At 46.9% G+C, this 19,743-nt stretch overlaps 1 protein-coding gene across 6 annotated transcripts in view; it reads right to left on the bottom strand.

The window, feature by feature from the left end:
• The window catches only part of SPATA13 (spermatogenesis associated 13), a 323,399-nt gene that overhangs the window by 7,585 nt on the left and 296,071 nt on the right, over window positions 1–19,743 (bottom strand). For all 6 annotated transcript variants that reach the window (XM_081047019.1, XM_081047021.1, XM_081047023.1 and 3 more), the window contains 7 exons: window positions 12,611–12,747; window positions 11,281–11,460; window positions 10,795–10,980; window positions 8,981–9,160; window positions 7,084–7,316; window positions 3,792–3,921; window positions 1,243–1,615 (listed from right to left, as the gene is read on the bottom strand). In XM_081047019.1, the coding sequence (XP_080903145.1) occupies window positions 1,243–1,615; window positions 3,792–3,921; window positions 7,084–7,316; window positions 8,981–9,160; window positions 10,795–10,980; window positions 11,281–11,460; window positions 12,611–12,747 (1,419 nt within the window). The remainder of the gene's footprint in view (window positions 1–1,242; window positions 1,616–3,791; window positions 3,922–7,083; window positions 7,317–8,980; window positions 9,161–10,794; window positions 10,981–11,280; window positions 11,461–12,610; window positions 12,748–19,743) is intronic.

Here is a 19,743-nt window from a genome sequence, read left to right as displayed (position 1 = left end):
ATGTGAGGAAGTCTAGGTATGATGGAGTGATGAGCTTCATTCCAATGAGGCCTGAGAATCGAAAGCTGACCAATCTATGGAAGTTGATGGGAATCAGCTTTCCTCTCGCTATAAAGGACATTTCCACTTAGAGGGAGGGGCCGCCTGTGAGCAGTGGGCTCCGTGTCATTAGAGGTCGAGGTACGGGCCAGTGATCACCTGTAAAAAGTGTGTCAGAGAAGAGTCCTGCTTCTGATGAAGCATTAGCCTGACTGATTTGTAAAGCCCTTTCTGCTCTAAAGCATGACCCCATGGAACCTCCTGTGGGTGAGAGCAGCACCTGTGGCCAAACCTGGGCCAGTGCTGGTTACACAGACCATGGGAGGGCCGACAAGCACCTCCTGGTTTCATTCCAGGTTTCCTCACGGCAGTGGGCGGGGAACAGGGAGGGGAGGCCTTCTCCTCCATCCTGCACCACATAACCTTGAGGTCCGGGTTCACGAAGTGGAATATCCTTCATTCCACTTCATCTTTAGGGCCTCAGGAGCCCTGTGGCACCTCAACTTCCACTCAACAGTTTGTGGTCAAACCCCGAATGTGCTGGGGAGGCACTGGAGCCCGGCTCAGAGACCCTGGGTGCCCCCAGTGTAACCACTAGGCCCGGCGCTTTGTCTCACAGGCCAGTCAATACCTGAAGGGGAGCAGAAGCTAGAAGACAAGGGAGACCCTGAGTAGGAAGAGGCAGGGCCTTCACTGCAGTATAGGAGGTTCCAGGGCCAAGAGAGACAGGGATATTCAGGCAGAGGTGTGGAGCCAGAACTCAGTGACAGTGAGGTAAACTGGACGTGCTTTAAAGGCACAGATGACGGGGAAGCCTGAAGGGTCGTCTGATATTTCTCATGGCCTGGGTAAGTTACCAGAGTTACGACTTGGGGGCACACGGAGCTTGTTTTAAAGGTTACCTGGCCATGCAGTAAGAGTGAGCAAGGATGTTATGCCTCGATTTCCTCGTCTGTAAAATGGGCATAGCAATAGTATCCACATTTGGGAATAAAATGAGACAATCTCTATCAATGTGCAGCATAGGACCTGGCATGAAGGAAACACTGAATAAATGTGGCCTGTAGTAACTCCATCTGTCAGACTGTCTGGTAAGCAAGTTTAGAAATATCGAGAACTTGCAAATGCTTTCCTTTTCCCAAGGGTGGGACTTAAGCCTGCGGGAGAGGGCTGGGGGAAGAGCTGGCTTTCAGGGCTGCTTACCCATCTCCCGGTCCTCCTGCACCCTTCTCCTTTCGTCCCCACAGGCCTGCAGCCACCTCGCCTTGTCTTCTTGTTTTTTGGCACAAAGCAGATGAGTCTCGTCGGTGGTTCGGCTGACGAGCTTGAAGGCGTTTTTCAGGCTGAGGTTCCAGTCTCTGTCCCGACCGTCCTCCAGGTCCACGAGCTCCATGTCGTCCATGTCCACGCGGCCCCGGTAGTACAGCATGTCTCTGCGCAGCAGGTCCTTCTTACAGGACACCAGCTGGTGGTCAAACAGGAAGAATGTCCGCTGCTGGCTCCTGCCTTGCTTCGTGAGTCTGGTCAGTTCCCCAGAATGGATCAACTCTGAACTTCGGTCCAAAATGTCCAGTCCCTGGGAGGATGGAAACGCACTGTAAGACCTTCCAATTCTTATTCCTTCAGGTGTCGGGGATATAGGATGAGGCCCTGACCCAGAATCTTCCTCGGTTTCCCAGGCGCCCCAGGCCCATTCACAGGTGGGCAGGGCCTGAGGGGCCACGTAAAATCCCGGTTTATTCGTCTCTTTGCGTGTGAAGTTTGTTTTCTTTTTTCCCTACTCTGTGGGAAAACGTTACAGTGCCTCTCTGTTATCTGAGGTGTCTTCCTTATCAGAGAGATCTGGTGAAAAGTTGGACTCATGGATTCCAGTCAAGATCTGAAATGGCCGCTGACCAGGCTAATCCTCGGGTGGGACGCAGCGCAAGAGACGCTCTGGCTGAGTCAGGCACACAGCAGCTCCCTGGAACAGCTAGCTTAGGGTCTTTGGAAGCAAACGGCCGGATGGCAAATTACCAGCAAGAAACTGGTCAACTTCTGACAATAAATTATCCTCTAAGTGTCAGAATCCAAGAATTGAAGGAAAAACACACTTTTATCTTATTTGGTTTGGGTCTAATCTAATGGAACTTGATGGTATTTGGTCTGACACCGCCTTTGATTTGTAAGAGTTTATTAATCCCGCTCATACACAATTCTTTCTGTAAGCAAAGGATCTTGACTCTGAAATCGTTCTTCTATTTACCTGCCTAGAGCAATTGTGTGCCCTAGATTCTTACAAAACAAGAGAGTTAGACTCAGTGATCTCTGAGGTCCCATCCAAGCTCCCCAAGGCTGTAAGGCACCTTGAAAGGTAAGGCTTTCTCACTTTCACTGCTATGACCTACTTTAGTTAAAAACCTAACTTCTCGACCCCAACTTTCACGACCCTTTCGGAGAGCGAGTTCTGACCAATGACTCAGATGCAGCATTAGTCTCACTTGGTCTAAACAACCGGAACAGCATCAGCTGTTGTTCTTAATAACGACCAGAAGTAGTTATCAGCATGGGCTGGGGTGGGGTAGGGGCAGGGGGCACAGTGTCCCCTCCTCTGCCCCGGGGTGGGAATCCAGCCCAGCCGCCTCCCAGCTCTGTGGCCTTGGGCAAGCTACTTAACCATCTGCTGCTTCAGTTGCCCCATCTGTTAAATGGGGGGAATAGCTCCTACTTCATAGGCCTGTTGAGAGGATTAAATAAGTTCATACACATAAATGGCTTAGACCAGTGCCAGGCATGTGGTGAACACAACACAGGCACTAGCTATGGTCACTGTTCTTGTTTTCATAAATAAATGTGTGTACACGTGTGCGCACGCTGTGCCATTACCGACTGCATTAAGCACTGCATTTGTGCCGTCTTATATTATAATCCTCGCAATAGCCCTATGAGGTAGGCAATGTTTTCCTCTCCATCTTATAGATGAAAATACTGATCTTTCCCAGGTCACAAGGGATTTATACACAGGCAGTGTGACTCCAGTCCATACTCTGACCACACTGCAATTTGTATTTTATGTGTTCTCCGGCTGCTACGATGAAGCTTTACTCTCTAGCAGGAGAGAAGGCATAAACAATTAATAAGTTACAGACACTCTTCAGAGTAATTCTTGATAGAAGTGTGGGGTAAAGTAGTTGACTGTTAAATTCAAAGATTGGCCTCAAAATACATACAGGTATTCCCTGCTTTTCGAAAGTTCACTGTATACCACTTCACTCTTACAGAAGACCTACCTTAGGTACGTGATTTTGCTAACTGAAAGAAATCCAAAGAGAACATTCATTTTTACCAAAAAAGGCGAGAAGCAAAATTAGCAGTCAGTGTTTTTGGAAGCGAGCCATTACAGAGGTAGCATGCACCCCAAGCATTGAGAGTGACCCCACCGAACTCCTTCCTGGGAACCACACTCAGCATCTCAGTATCAGGCCGCCAGAGCTTTGAGCTGTGTGAGCACCTGTGCTTTACCTCGATTTGTTCTGTGCACCTGTTAGCAAGATATGCCCTAAGGTGATTCTTTGCTTTGCACCATTTCTGCTTATAAAAGGTTTCATAGCAATGCTCTCCTTTTGTATATCGGGGGAAATCTGTGTACCATTGAAACCACGAGTATAAAGTATCAATCACAGGACATTAAAGTACGTCAGTAACTAGATCAAAGGTAGGGGAAGGTGTGATTGGTGTTGGGCGATGTGGTGGTGGGGGTGGCACCCACTTACCTCCCAGCCGACGATGGACACTTGCCACCGTGCTATCTTGTCTATGCTTTCCAGCTTGCGTTTGCGCTCATTAATCAGACAGGCTACGTTCTTCATGGCCTCGTAGGCTGCCTTTATGTTGTTGTAATCACTGAAAAGTCGGAGGTTCATGTTAACCATATGACATGCAACTTGCAAATGAGGACTGACACCACACACTCCATCCCTGACTTGTACACTAATAAGTCTAGACAAGGTGGCCTTTACACAGTAGCCATTGTTTCCTTTTTCTTGTTCCTCCATGAATAGACTACAGTCTGCAGAGGTTAAGGGAGCTGACCAAACAGCAATCCAGAATTCTTTGGGATAAGAATGTTGTCATTCTCTTCCCAGAAATGACCATGAATGAAAGTAAATGCCACAAGAAATGTTTTAGTCATAGTAACAATGAGTAATTTTCATTAACAAGGAAAGGACAGTCTTTAGCATTGCCGTGATTCTGACACAGCTAGTTTTGTTACAGAAGGTACGTTAATAATCACTAACCATTTTTAAGAGTAATTATGTGCTCTGAGTCCCATCTTTCACTTTGTTCAGGGAAGGACAGCAGAGGATAGGCTGACGGAGTGAGTTATGTAAACAATAATGCGGCATTTACCTCATCAACAGATCTTCATTTCTGGTGCTTTCTATATGCTAGTGAAATCAAACTAAAATGTTCCCCCCAGCAGGCTCCTGTTCCCATGGCCTCTAAAACTACAGGTACTGGGAAAACTGAAACTGCAGTTCTAATCTACACACAGGCTCCAACAGCAAAGGTGTCTGATATCAGGAACGTTCACATTCGAGTTTTGCTCAGTGTTAATAATTTGGGGACATGTAAACCAATCATCCAGCTAAATGAATTGAATTTTTTTTTCTTTTTTCTTTTTTTTGCCTTCTAGCACTTTCCTGCATCATACAAGCCAGACAGAGCCTTTGGACCTCAGTCAGACTGAGACCTGCACAGCCAGGAAGAAAGCCTGGGAAGCAGATTCTATTGTCTATTTACCAAACACAATTACATTCAGCTGCTGGGAAGTCTCTGGCCATTTCCCCGCAAGGCAGACCCTGCTGTCTTTCGACAGGCCTACTCACAAGCAGAGCACAAAGGAGACTGACACAAGGGGGCTGCTGAAACCATGGGCACAACCCTCCCACGCCCCCAGAGGTCTCCAGCAGTGAAGAAAGTGTGCAAAATAATTGTATTATTTCTTCGGCAAGTTTTTCTGTACAATTCCAGAAAAGCAGCAGAATGTAATGGTTTTTAAATTTGTTTTGTTTTACTTAAGACAAGCAAATAGGCTTTTTGTCATTTCCTTTAAAGTGATTTACTTTTTTTAAAAAAATAGTCTAAATCTGTAAATGTCTCAGTGAAAAATGCCCTTAAGAGCGAAAAATTAACTGTTGAAGTATGACGTTGAAGGTAGGACTTCCGGCCATAGCTTTCCCATCTTGGAATATACTAATCTGCTTGCCCATGAGTTTCAAGATGGCTTTGCTTCTTAATTTTATTATTTATTTTCTGTGGTTCTTCATCATGATGCCTTTTTAAAAAATTTCTTCAAATTTGTGATTCTCTTGACTTTGTTATTTTCTTTCCAAACTTTTCTGATTTTTTCCGTTAGAAAGAGAAAACAAATATACCTGGGGTGCCAAAAAAAATGTATACAAGTGGACACTTTGGTCAGCGTTACTCAAGCTGTAGTTCACCGTAATCAGAAGTATCTGGATGCAGATGGTAACCACTTTGAGCACCTCTCGCAATTGCAGAAGTCAAATGTGATTTGTATTAATCTTTTGTTATTAGTATATATTGAGTATTACAATTTTAATACAGTTTTCCTTTCTTAAAATGTGTTTACACTTTTTTGGCACCCTCTGTATACAGCTCTCTTCCCTTTTATCTATTTCAATGAACTCCCTCCTGTAAATCTTGTAATCCTAATTCTTTAAACTAAAACCCATATTGAGGTCTATTCAGCGCCCTGGCTCTTTTTCTCTTTCTGCCTTCCAATTTAATTGTAAAAAGATTTCTTTTCAAGCCCTCATTCTCCACAGGAGTCCAGTAGCAGAGGCAGCAAAAGAATGACCCATTCTGGGCACCCTGCAGGGCCAGGCACCCGGCCACCATGGAGAATTTGATTGCTTTCAGGGCAATAGTCACTTGTTAAAACCCAGAATTATTGTGGTTTGCTACAGCAAATTTCCTCTGGGTACAATCCTTTCCCTTTCCCCCTTCTCACTAGAATACTTCAAGCCTCCTTTCAAGGGCTGGAGGTTTAGTAGTGAAAGCTTTGTGCCAGTGACATGGAAGTCTCGGATGAGGTCTGATTCTCCTCTACAACAGTAAGCTTTATCCTAAAAGCTTGTCTGATAACGGTAGTGTTCCCACTGGTGTTCTAGATGTTGCCTGGTGAGAACATAAGCAATGAATCAATCGCTACCACCTAAAGGCATCTAACAGCTGGGTCTTGCTGTGGTGACAGCATCACGGAAAATGGACATGCCCATGCCAGTACTGAACAGGCGCTACATATAAGCACCTCATTCTGCGCACGCAGGAAAGTGACAAGTTGCTATTAAGTAAGGAATGGATAACTTTGTAGCTTCCCAAGAAGAACTTAGGCACAAAGTAAGCCCCAAAGGGAAATGGAGCGTTCAGGCAGTCACGACCAGAAGCCCTGTGCCTGTGCTGGAAGCAAGAGGGAATGGGGTGAAAAGGATTCTGGGGACAAAAAGCAGGTACCCAGGCTGGGCAAGAAGGGGCTGAGAGCCGAACGGGATCTCAGTGAGATGTGTCTCCCATGGGTCCCCACACCCCACCCCATGCCTTTAAGATTCCCTACTCTTTTACAGCTCAAACTTTTCTATGGCCTCATTCCTTCTATAGGGTAACTCTTGGTCGGCAGTAAATAATACCGCTCTGAGAGTGAGGGGATGTGGAGCAACATAAGTTGCATAAGGGGAGAAAATGAAATATTTCTGATGCTATTTACACTGCTCTGTTCCTTTTAAAAATTGTTTTTGTTAACTACTGAGTAGCATTTATATTAATACAATATATGTCAATATTAAGGACCAACAAAACAGTCCCCCATGTGCTCATGGTACAGCTTAAGAATTATTCTTTCTTTTTTTAAGTATCTCCAGAAATGGATATTCTGGAGCCTCTTCACTAAGCCGATTTCAGTAGTTAACAATCTTAAACATTCCAAACAATAGAAAACCTCTTCCGTTGAACTAACACAAGTGACATCCCAGGGCCTCGCACCTGTGCTCCTGTGTGGTGTACTTGAGCAGCTCGGCCAGCTGCAGGGGGTACTTGCAGATCTTCTGCACCGGCGTGAGAAGGAAGCCGTCCAGGGAGATGTCAATCATCTGCTGGAGCAGGCGGCAGGCCTCGAAGAAGTGCCGGTACCTGCTCTGCTTCATCAGGCGGGACAGCTCCGCGCAGGCGCTGGGGTGGTTGTTACAGTACTCAGAGTAGATGGCGAAGCCCTCTTGCTGGCAAGGGGAAAGCACAGCTTCATCAGGCTATGGGTGGCTTTAGGCCAAGACAAGGACAGGGACAACCAGCCCAGGTAAGGGGACATTCCTGGGCAGGACTCCACACTCCCAGAGGCAGGCTTTCAGAGCCAGGTTCTCAGACCCCCCCCACACACACACCCCCTCACCCCGCGTCTTCTCCCTGCAGCCACCACTGTCACTGGCACAAATATCCACCTGCCCAGAGCTGCGTTCCCTTCTGGCACCTGCTTCAAATGGACGTGCTCAAACTCAGTACCATTTCCCTAGAAAGCAGGTTTTCCTAACCCACCTGTTAATTCTTTCAGACTCAGAACCCTGCAAGCGGTTCTGACTGCTGCTTTTCTTTGCTCCCTGTGACCAGTCTTGTCGGTTTGTCCTCAAAATATCCATCTCCATAAATCTGTCTTTCCATGTCTCCACTGACATCACCATAGCCCAGGTCTACCTCTCCTCCCTCCCCAGAAGCAGCAACTCCTCTGTTCCTGAGCTAAACTCCCCCGTTTTCCAGGCTCCATCCACCTTCCTGAGGCTTTGCTGACCTTTGGAGCGTCTCTCTTAAATTCTGTGAACCTTCTGCTCTGGTCAAACGGGTCTTTCACAAAGTCCCAATAGGCCCAGTGCATTCCTGGGGCCGATCTCCCCATGTGCATTACCCCCAAAGCATCATTTTCAGCTCTTTAGAAGCAACCGCCCTGGGGGTCTGCTCCACTCTCCTGCCTCTCTGAAGCTGTTGGCCCAGCACCCAGCCAGTACTGCCCCGGGAGGCGGTGGTGGTCGTCGTCATTGCTCTTATTATTACGATGCCCTGGACATTTTGGCTGGGAATAAATGCTTCTTCCTCTGAAATATTTTAGTATTGAATAGTGACAGTCAATCATCAGTTAAATGATGGGCTCATGCCATCATCACAAGACTGTTCTGAGGCAGTGACAATGGCTACAGGCATGAGTCGCAGAGCCCCACGCCCCAGTCTGAATTCCCATCTGCTACTTACTAATGTGTGACCTTAGGTCAGTTAGTCTCCAGACAATAATCATACTACCTCACAGCAGTATACTGTGTTTCCCCGAAAATAAGACCTACCCCAAAAATAAGCTCCAGTTAAGATCATCAGCCAGAGGGGACGCATTTAGTACGTTATGACGATGTTCCAGAAGAAGATGACATGACTGTATTTGAATAAATGTAGATTGTTGTACATGAAAAAATAAGACATCCCCTGAAAATACCTAATGCGTCCTAATGCATCTTTTGGAGCAAAAATTAATATAAGACCCGGTCTTATTTTCGGGGAAATACAGTATAAGACCCAGTCTTATTTTGGGGGAAACACGGTAGGCGCTAATACAAGAAGACTCTGAAAACAGTGCTTGACATATCATAGAACCTTAATAGCTATTATCAGAAATTACTCCAAATTGCTTAAAAGGTGACAAGATTTTGAAAAAAAATGGACTTAGGGTATTTAGCTAAAGATTAACCACATAAACCAATCAACTTAATTTACAAGTGACATCTCCATTCTATGGGAAATTAATCTAGCAACCAAAAAAGACGCAAAAAGGACTATTATTAGTGAAGAAAGATTTCAAAATTATTTAACCGGATGTTATTAGTAAAGAAGTAGCGGATGGCCATACATGTTGAAGAAAGCAGGATCCTATTTCACTTAAGTGAGGCTCCTCTTTGTTGTACTGTTTCTCCAGGTCTTTCAGGAACTTTCTTTGGAATTTGTAAATATCTTCAATGTTTCCAAAAATAGTAGCTAGTTGTGCGACGGTGAACATCCCTGTGTGCTTACGACACTGTCGAATATAGCCCTGTAAAAGGGAAAAGCACGCTTGTAAAAATTAATTTGGAAACTCATAGAAATTATTTACTTGAATAACACAGTATTTGGGGCCCAAAGCCATTGTCTTGGAGCGGATTTTAATTAGAGAAAATTATTTTAACCCCTATGGGTCTCTGATTGGACAGTCATATTTCCATGACTACAATGTGCCATAAATATGTTAAAATCAAAAGGAAAGAGAAAAGGTATTTATCATTCAAGAAACTGGATCAAGTTTCCAGATTATACTCATGAAACAAGTCACTCGGTTTCAAATACTAGAGCTCAAAAATTGGGACTGTCACACTTTTTCCAAAGTCTTCAGATAACCATTCTCCTGTCCCTAATTCCATTTCCCAGCCGAGAAGACTTTTCAAACACGGAATGCCATCATGTGCTAAACAGCTTCTGCAGCTCTGCTCACTGTCACGGCCAACAGCATCTTACCCAGGGAGTCCACCATCACCTACTTTCCACAGAGAGCATGAATCTGCACACCTTTAACCCGAGGCCTGCACTAGTTAGAGATGATCAATTACACACCCTGTTTATACTATGGCTTGGGTAGGAGGTAGTGGAGTAGGAAGGAAAGGCCATACATATAGGAAATAATTATCCCCGAATTGGCATCATATAGTTACAGACTAAACTGACTATACGGCAAAATCCTTACCACTATTTGGTATGAATTAGAACAGAAAGACAACGCAAAGGTTCAGAGTACAGGCTCTGGGGGAGACGGCCTGGTTTAAATCCCAACTTAACCTCTCTGTGCCCCCGTTTCCTCATCTGTAATACGGGGCTAAGAGGACCTGCACAGTGAGTTTTGTGAGTATAAAATGAGTTAATCCAGGTAAAGGGGTGTCACATAATCAATGCTCAACAGTTATTAGCATTACTTTCATTTTCCTAAAATGCCTCTTGAAAAACAGTCCCTTCACCATATATTTATACAGAACAAGATAGTTGGTAAAACTACGCAAAACATTGGCATATCTGTATCTGGCCAGTTAACGTGTTACGAAACGGGCAGCTGTATCACTTCAGCTTGTCTTCGATGCTGAATTGAGAGCAGAGATCAGCCACTCACAGCCAACACAGCTGGAACGATCACACGTGGCAAATGACAGTTTAGGGTAGGGCTTCCACAACACCCATAAAAACAAAAAATATCACGGGAGAAATCAAACGTATTGAAGTGTAGAATTACCACGACACTGTACAATACAGCCTTGGATATCACTAGATAAAGCCAGGTTTGTTTTTATTGCGTCTGAATAACTCAGAATCTCATCTGTGACTCAGTGACTAGAGGCAGTGGGTTTGTAGATACTGACAAACCTTTGATTCTTTGTAAAGTCACCCTGAAAGAGACAGTGTCATAGAGCCCTGAAAAGAGAGCCGCGTGCCACAGCAGATCAGGTAGTTGCTTATGCCGACTGCGGCAGACCAGTGTGTAACGAGTGAGCAGTCTGCACAGGGGCAGTGTGCAGGAGGCGGTGAGAAGCGAGGGCTCTGGGAAAACACGGAACTAGGAGGGTCTGACTGGGCACAGAAGAAAGCCACAAGGCATAGGGCGCGGGCAGGGGACGGCCTGAGCGAGGCCGCTGCCTGCCGCCTCACCTCACAGATGTCCTTGAGGTGCTTGATGTACACGCGCTCGGTGTCCATGATCTCTTGCACGACGTTGGTCCTCATCTGCCGCTTGCTCTCGCAGTGTTTGTGGCGGTTGCTGCCAGTGTCCTCCTCCTGCCCCTCGCCCTGGGTGCTGCTGGAATTCTCCGACAGCTCTTCCTGATTGACTCGCAACTGTGGCCCACACAGAGGGGACATGTGACCGGGGAAGGCAGCCCCGGGGCCAGGCAGGCCTCCCTGGCTTCCACTTGTCCCCACCCAGAGCCATGCCGTCCAGCGGCTCAAAACCCAGCAGGAGTGCCAAACCACCAGTTTACCTCAGTTACAGGTTTTCCTTTGACCCAACTGAATTTCTACAAAGTTTGCTTAAAACCATTACAAAAAACTGACTCTACAAAGAGCGAGTCTGACCGGAAACAATTCCCCCGCCTCCCCAGAAATAGCTGTGGAAAGTGGAAAGCGCCATACACTTACTCTGACAAAGCTTGCGGGGAACCAGGCTTCCTTATCCTCGTTCCGGCCCCACCACCAGTCCTTGTTAGAGGCTTCTAGCACCTGGATGACGTCTCCTGCCTTGAAGCCCAGTTCCTGGTCATCCATGGTCACGTGGTCCCACAGGGCTTCTGCACAGACCACGCTGCCATCACTGATCAGCTGAAATGGAGACACACGAGCTTAGTGCAAAACCCACTCGGACACGATGCGGGGGGCGCTGTGGGCTCTCTCGGGGGCACAGGCTCATCTTCTAGTTCTCACTTGTGGACTCCAACGGCTCTGGGTCAATACTTACTGTTTGATTGTTACACAACACGAACAGAGAAGCACATGTTAGGGAACAGAACATCCGGTGAGCCTCTCTCACATGCTCGTAAAGGAAATCCCAAATTCCACTTTTTAAAAAAAAGGTATACATAGCTCGCTTATCTGACCAGCGGTTATTTAACCAATTTGAATAGATGGACTATCACCTCCAAATGGTTTCCGAGCAGCCAAGCGAGATGTCACAGAGCCACGCCTCCAAAGCACGCACAGACCCTCACGGCCTCACCCAGAACTGACTAGTCACATTTCATTCACGATTTGAACAAATTTTGTGTCTAACTCTATAGGTTATTGCAATTAACGAGGGTCCAGTGTGATCCCTCGATAGTCGACAGTTAATAATAAAAGTATAGACATAGCTCATCTGGGAGCCACCGAAGGGGCAGGTGATGCCACGTATCCGCTCAGCTCCCGAGGACACCATCGTATTCTCGAGCAACAACGGGTGCTACAAAGGCGGACGCTAACTCACTGAGACATGACACTTCATAGGTTCTGTTCAAGAACCGCAAAAGTTAGCAGTGCCTTCTAGAAAGATTTCTGGGGAAAGGGCTGAAGAAACAGAGTGGTGGAAAGAATTCCAGTTTTGTCATGAGAAATCGGGATGAGGCGAGCGCTGCCATTTGCTAGCAAGTAATTCAGCCGCTTAGTTTCAGTGTTTATTAAAATATGGATAACAATCGTCACATTTACCTCTTAGATCAACTGTGAGATTTACATGAGATGATAATGTAAGGGAGAGCATTTTGGAAACGGAATATGTCATCCACATGATAATGACTGCTGCTCTTATTACTAAAAGGGATGAACAGAATGACATAAATTTTCCTTGAAAATGCCAGAAACTCATAGTGTTTTTCTAGTCAAAGTTCTAGGTTTTAGAATATGTTTAAGAAATAATCAGACAGCAAAGTCTGAAGGGATTCTGGGCCCTGAAAATCGGGTATCCACCCCTGGTCACTGCTGTGCGGCATTCGGGTACCTCGTTGATGGCCAGCTGTTCTCCGCCTGGCTGTAGGTATCTGGGGTTGGCCTGACAGAGATCTTCATAGCTGTAATCCTCCTCGCTGCCGTTGTCATCCACTAAGGCAGACGACTCAGGACCACCATCTGAAGAAACTTAAAAAAAGTGATGACATAGTTTAAAAGATACAGCTAACCAAAAATTGCAAATGATAAAATAAATGATTGTGCAGAGCACACCCCACGCCCACCACCAAGGGAAAATACAATCATTTTTATCTTACCCAGAAGAAATCATTAGAAAATGTCTTCTGATCTATTAATCCAAATGTAGCAGTTCATGCTAAAAAGAGCTGGGGTTAAATGTTGCATTAAGTATTTCAGAGTGTTGCCAATATGAACACACAATGGTATTCTGTGAGTTAGGATACTGAGTGAACTACATGCGATTTAGCTGGAAATTTGTGCTCCAAAGTGGATATCAAAAATAGAAATATACATGTTTCTAGGCAACGTGTTGATAAAGTTTGAGCAGAAAAAGAAAATGAAAAATATAATCATTTTTTAAAAAGTGTTCTGCTTCCACCTTCTACTTGCAAATCAGTAGTACTACTAATTTTAACAGGCCCAGCAGCATCATTAAGTGAAAACCTGTGGTCTTATTTTACTAGTTTTCCTCATGTGGAAGGGCTGGAACTCACAATATTAGAAATGGGAATTATACAGCACCTTTACCAAAAAAGACAGATCTTTTAAGGACGAGTATAGCACTTTGAATTGACTGCCTCAGTGTTCAGATTTTCTTTCTTGGGACAGTGGGCTACTGTCACCAACACTAATCTGTCGTTGAGTGAACAGAATTTAAAGAGAAACAGAACATCCCTGTGAAGAGGACAGGCAAAGCCTTCGTGGGACGAAATGTGGCTGGATTTGGAGCACGTGGGATGTGGACGGCAGTCATCTACTAAAAGACGAGGCCGGAAAAGTAAGGTGGGGACATACTGTAGGGGCTTCAGGGGCTAGAGCTGGCCGTGGGGTTGCTCTCTTAGGATTGGGTAAGGGAGCAGGTTTTGAACAGGTCCTCTGACGCTGTAGAAAGAGAACAAGGTTTAGAGTCTCAGCAGCCTGGTTTGAATTCTGGCCCTGCCCTTCTGAAGGCATGAGACCCTAAGCAAGAAACGTGAGCTCTGAGCAAACGCATTTTCTTTCTTTTTGGAGAATTAAGTGAGAGAATATATGTCGAGCGCTTAGCATCCTTGATTCCTGGTTGGGACCCAGTGAAGAGTCACTGTACTTATGGCCGTGAGGATGGTGGGAGCTGGGCGGGTAGGGTGGAGGCTGGAACCGGGGAAGTCAGCTGGGGGAAGGGGCAGGTTAGTCCGAGTGGGTGGCCCAGAGACGCTGCACCAGAGAAATGGCCCTGGGAAACGAAATTCAAAATGGTGTGCAGGCTGAGCAATGTCTGGAGCAACAAAGATGGTAAGTCAACAAGGATTTGAAAAACCTCAAGTTACTGGGAGAATTCACGAGAAAGGACGTCAGAAGCCGGTGTGGTGGGAAGAAGGGTGGAGGTGGGTTTGGACTGCAGTGGGAGCGTTCTGTCTGCCATACTTTTCTCACAAACCTGTGACTCTGAATTACTAGTAATTACTCTTAGGGGATGGGTCTACTTTCTAAGCAGAATTTTTTTTTTTTGGATGGTTTTTATTCTTTGTTTTGCAGGAAGTCTTCAAAATCTGATGGGCATTTTACCCATCCGTCTGGAAAAGCCACACTTTACAGCTAGCCCTAACCCGTGCCCTGAGCTCTGCATCACAGGCCCTCACAGCTTTCCTCCTTCCCCATCACTTCGGACATGCTGTCGTTGTGAACAAGTGTTTAAAAGCAACACATTTTGTGCAAAGCCTAAAACAGTAAAAACTGTTGAAACAGATTTGCAACAATGGAGAGCCCTACATGCTGTGACACTAAGCTCTGTGATTGTATTTCATGTATCGGATTCTTAAGTTTTCCTTGCTGAGCAGACAGGACCATGCTCACGCTGTGCGAGACGCGGAGCACATGAAGTGTAATGGGCAGACACAAGGCGGTATGTGTTCCACAGCTGTGCCCACTCCTCCCTGGGGGCCTGTCCTCCGAGCCCAAGCTCTGGACAGCACCTCTCGGCGATACCCAACAAGCCAGGTCTCTGCAGCGGCCCATGCTTTCCACGAGCTTTCCCGTGGCCGAGGGTGTCCCTCTGTGCTTGGGAAAGCCCCCCACCCCAGCTACGGTCCCCTCCTCTTCAGGGCTGCTCCTGTCCTTCCTTGAGGCTTCCTTCTGTGGCAGCACCTGCACGGTGAAGCATAACTCACCAGTTGCATAGCTGTGTCCCTGTTAGGCTAACAGGTGTTCTGCCCACACCTTGGGCATCTGAATAGGCAGTGAACTTGGGACGTGCTGATGACGAAGCAGCTGAATTGGTGCTTTTGGAAGACAGGCGTGTCCCGGCCTCTGCCTGGCACCCTCTCGCACCTCACTGCCCCCTCCCTGTTCCCACGTCCGTCTCAGTCAGGAAAGACCAGTTACCTTTAGCTCTCAGGGCCTGTGTCTCAGAGCTAAAGGTGAAAGTGAGCTGCCTCAGGGAAGAAGGGTTTGCGGAGGAGGCCCGTTCCTGAACCTCACCACAAAGTCAGAGAGTAAGTGAAAGCTCTCCAGACCCTTGGCACTGCCTTCTAGGCACCCAGCTTGTTTACTGACTCACTGAGAGAGGCAGCACCTGGCCCACAGCACTGCAGGCAGTCCCAGGTGAGGGGAGTGCGGCAGGTGGGCAGCAGAGAGCCAGCTGTGTGTGTGCACACGTCTGCCTCTGGTGGGGGTGATGCCACATATCAGGACCCCCTTTCTCAGGGGCTTCCCTCAGGAGTGCAAATCTGGTGGAGCTCCTGTTGCCCAATGCTGGGGAGGCGGGGGGTTGGGAAGGGCCTTGAGTATGTTAGGCTCCCTATCTGAGAAGGGCGTGAGCCTAGATAACGCATGCTGACTTCCGCCTCCTCTGTTGTAGGCAGAGTGCTTGCAGGCAGAGAACACGAGGTCGCCTGGTCTAGTGCATGTTCTGGTGTGTGTGTGGTTGGGTGGGAGTGGGGAGAAGGTCTTGAGGAAGGAAATATAAAAATTTTTGAGCACGCATGAGTCTGTCTTAAGAGTACAAAGAAGATAACGCTAGAGTTGAAAACCTTCTCCACCCGGAATCCACAGAGCAGCTGTCCAGACTGTCACCCCACAACTATGCTGGTTGGTGGCTGAAATGTCCTCATGCTCCTGGGCTTTCAGGGGGTCCAGAGTGGCAGCAGCCTTCCAATTTCAGCAGGCACTGGTCTGCACAGCCCAGGAGCAACGGCATGGCTCCTTGGCACATGTCAGATGTAGCTGGGCCAAAAGACTCGTGAATCTCAGAAAAATAAAGGCGTCTGGGCCTCTGACCCCAAGCAAAGCCCTAAAAATGACACTTTTCCCCTCAAATTCCCAAAGACCAAAGTTTTCCTAAGGTAGAATTCCTTACTATCGGATCTGGCTGATAATCAGTAAAGGAAAAAAAAAAATTCAGTAGCGATAACGTACAAATCTACAATTCTCAAGTCTAATGGAAAAAAAGATTCCATTGAAAAAATGCTAAACCTTTACAGGAAATACTGGAATAAAGTTCTTTGCAAATAAGATAAGACTTCAAAGAGTGAAAGGTCTCTGAGTTGCTCTCATAAATAAACACTTAGAAAAATGGCTCTGCCTCAGGTGGGCCCTGATAAAGATTTCAGCTGTGAATGTTTCAACATCATGGATTGGTATTTACTGAGCACGCAGAAACAACGTGGTTCTAGTGGCTTCGGTCAGCTGGGCAGGGCAGGAGGCCTGGGGTAGGAGAGATGCAATGTGTACAAGGGGAAGGCGAGGGGATTAGGAGTGAAAATACCCAGACAAATGTCCTAGTTTTACGACCATTCTGGCTAAATGACCTTGGAGTAAGTCGCTTGTCCTCTTCCAACCTCAGTTTTCCCATCCATAAAATGGAAGTTTACATATTTTTATCTATTCAGAGGTAGTTCTTTTTCTTCCACCTTTCACATCCCATGTCCAACTCATCAGCAAATCCTGACTCTCCCTTCAGAATGTGTCCAGAATCTGGCCACTTCTCACTGCTCTCCCACAGCTCAAGGCTCGGTCCCTTGGAGTTGGGTCGCTCTAGCGCATCTTACTGACCTCTCTGCAGCTGCCCCTGCCCCCTTCCTACAAGTCTCATCAAAGCAGCCAGAGTGACCCTGCTAGACCATTTAGAAGTGGGATCATTTACTCCAAACCATGCACAGGGGAGAAAGTCCAGGTCCTTGAACTGTCCCCCATCCCCCAAAGACACCGTCTCCCAGCCCTGTCATTCAGTTCTGGCCGGTGGCTGCCGCTGCCGGATCCACACAGCAGGCACCCCTCCCTCAGGGCCTGCCAGTCCTGTGCCTGACACTGCCCCCCCCCCACCCCTGCCCCCACATTCCCATTTAAAACTGAAACTCTCACTTCTGCCCAGTCTTCTCTCCTGGTTTATTTTTCTCCATAGCATTTAGGGAGAAATGTGTTTGTTATCTGCTTCCCCTGGCGAAGATGGAAGCTACATGACAGTGATTTTTGTCTGCTTTGTTCTGCATTGTACTCCTAGGACCTAGAGTGCTGCCCGGCACACGCAGATGCTCAGTAAGTTTTTACTGGATGGATGGATGGGTGAGTGGAAATATAGTATGTGGACAAAGAGCAGGGCTTTGAGGTCAGACCGACTTGTTGAGTCCTTTGCCAAGTTTCTTTCTCAGGTTTTTCCCTTGTTGGATGTGAGTAACAATAGCCATCTCACAGGGTTATTTGTAAATTCTGAGCAAGTAACTGTGATTAGTTTGCTGTGAGTCCCAAATGAAATGATCATATATGAAAGTCCTCTGAATTGAAAACCTTTAAGGCAATGCAAGACTATGTTATCAGCCACTGTTTTAAGCCTCTTTGCATGGCTCCTCTTATAAACCCCATGTCACTGCAATGTACTATTAGTTTTCCCATTTACAGATGAGTAGACTGAAGCCCCAACACCACCCAGCTGGGAGCAGTGGGCGCCAAGGCCCCGCGCCTAACTCCTGCCCACTGGGCGTGACCGCCGCTTCCCATGCAGCGCTGCCTTTGTTATCAGTGAGAAGACACATGCTCCTGGACAAATATTAAAAAGAACTAAGGACCCCACATCTCGTACCTCTATATCACTTTGGATAGTGACAGTATTCACGGGTCCTCTGCTCCTTTTGCTAACCTCTTCCTCCTACTGCTGATCCCTGTCCCCAAATGGGTCTGCAATGATCTGGTTAAGTTTTGTCGTACCTTTTGCCCTTGGTGACCTTAAGGACCTCCATGATTTTACAGTCCCTTCTCCACTGATGCCAGTGTGCCTGGCCTGTGATTTAGATGCATTTTGCGGAGCTGGATTCCTCAGTGTCTGGCGGTTAGATGGGAGGGGTTTTAGTGCTACCTGTGGAGGCTGTGTGTGTGCTTAGCACACACGTCTATCATTCCCCACACTCACTGTCTTCACATGCATTTCCCTTGAGACCGGAACCTCTCCCGGGAAGGGCCCATCTTTCGAGTTTTGTATCTCCAGTACCGAGCATAGTATCTGTCATGCAGGGTGTCATGCGGGGTCTCTGGTCCCACTCCCCACATAAGAATGCAGGACATGGTGAGGCCAGAAAGGAACACCCACGGAGCCATAGGTAGGGGAGTCATACCACTATATTCTTGCTGGCGGCTGGGTTGAAGACACAGGAAGCAGGAGCCACACAATCTGCAAACAGTCATCCACTTCTCTCTGCCAACCAACCCCACTTGCTAAGTGCAATCCCCACGCTCACTGCCATCCACCTCTCTGCCATCCACAATCTGCGCTTGCTAGCTCAGCCACGGCAGTTATATCAGTGGCTAATGGCTGACCGGTCACAGCTGACGGCCAACTACCACCCGAGCCAGCACCTTTCCACATGAGGCCGAGAGGTTGGAAACGGCTCTCTGGGCCTCATGAGGCCTCTCTGGGTCTCTGTCCCCACAGTATCTGACATACAGAAGGCACTCAAGAAACCTTTTTGAACTGAACTGTAAATTGCTGATGGGGAAACTAAGGTTCCAAGAAGTATAACTATTTGACGAGGCTATACCAGTGCTGGGTCCGAGGCAGGACGCACACCCACGTCTCCCTGCCTCCCACTCAGGACTCATCCCCACCCCCAGCTAGCAAACGCTCCCAGCGTCCCTTCATGCCTCCTGCCTGTACAGCCTCCCACCCCCACTCCCAATCACCTATATGTCACATCCAAGGTAAATGTCTTGAAACAGTGGTGACATCATTTTCACAAGAAACAACACAATAGTTATCTATTGCATCCTGACGGAGTCTTCTGTAGTATTTCAAGGCCCTCTGTAATCTGACTCCACACTACTTACCCCATCGCACCCCCGCCCCCCGGGGCCACAGCCCACAGGCAGCCTCCCTGGGCAGAACCCCTCACTATGGCCCAAACTGCAGCCCTGCAGCGGCTATTGAGTTCACACAGAGTCACTGACTTCAGTGGCTTCAAAATCTTCCACCACAGATTAAAGTTAAGAATGGTGACTTTTTATTTCAGGGAATTTTGCATGACGTAGAGCTACTACAAATTCTCAAAATGTGCTTCCGCAGAATTAGGGAAAATGAATATATTTTCTTAATACAAGAGTAAATTTATTTCCTTCCCTTCCTTCCTTCCTATTGTGGTGAAAAACACAACATTAAGAGTAACCATCTTAACTATTTTTAAGTTTACAGTCAGTAGTGTTATGTGTACTCACATTATTATGCAACAGCTCTCCAGAACTTTTTCATCTGCAAAACCGAAACTTTATGCCCATAAAACACACTGACTCTCCCTCATTCCTCCCCCATCCCCTGGCAAAAACCTTTCTCCTTTCTGCCTTTAAGTCTGACTACTTTTGTTACTTCAGATGAGTGGAATCACAGTATTTTTGTGTTTTTGTAACTGGCTTACTTCAGTCAGCATAATGTGTCCTCAAGGTTCATCCACATTGTCACTTGTATCAGAATTTCCTTCTTTTCAAAGG

Source organism: Rhinolophus hipposideros, assembly GCF_964194185.1.
Source record: "Rhinolophus hipposideros genome assembly, chromosome: 4".
Classification (NCBI taxonomy): Eukaryota; Metazoa; Chordata; class Mammalia; order Chiroptera; family Rhinolophidae; genus Rhinolophus; species Rhinolophus hipposideros.
This window is presented reverse-complemented; position numbering and strand designations above follow the sequence as displayed.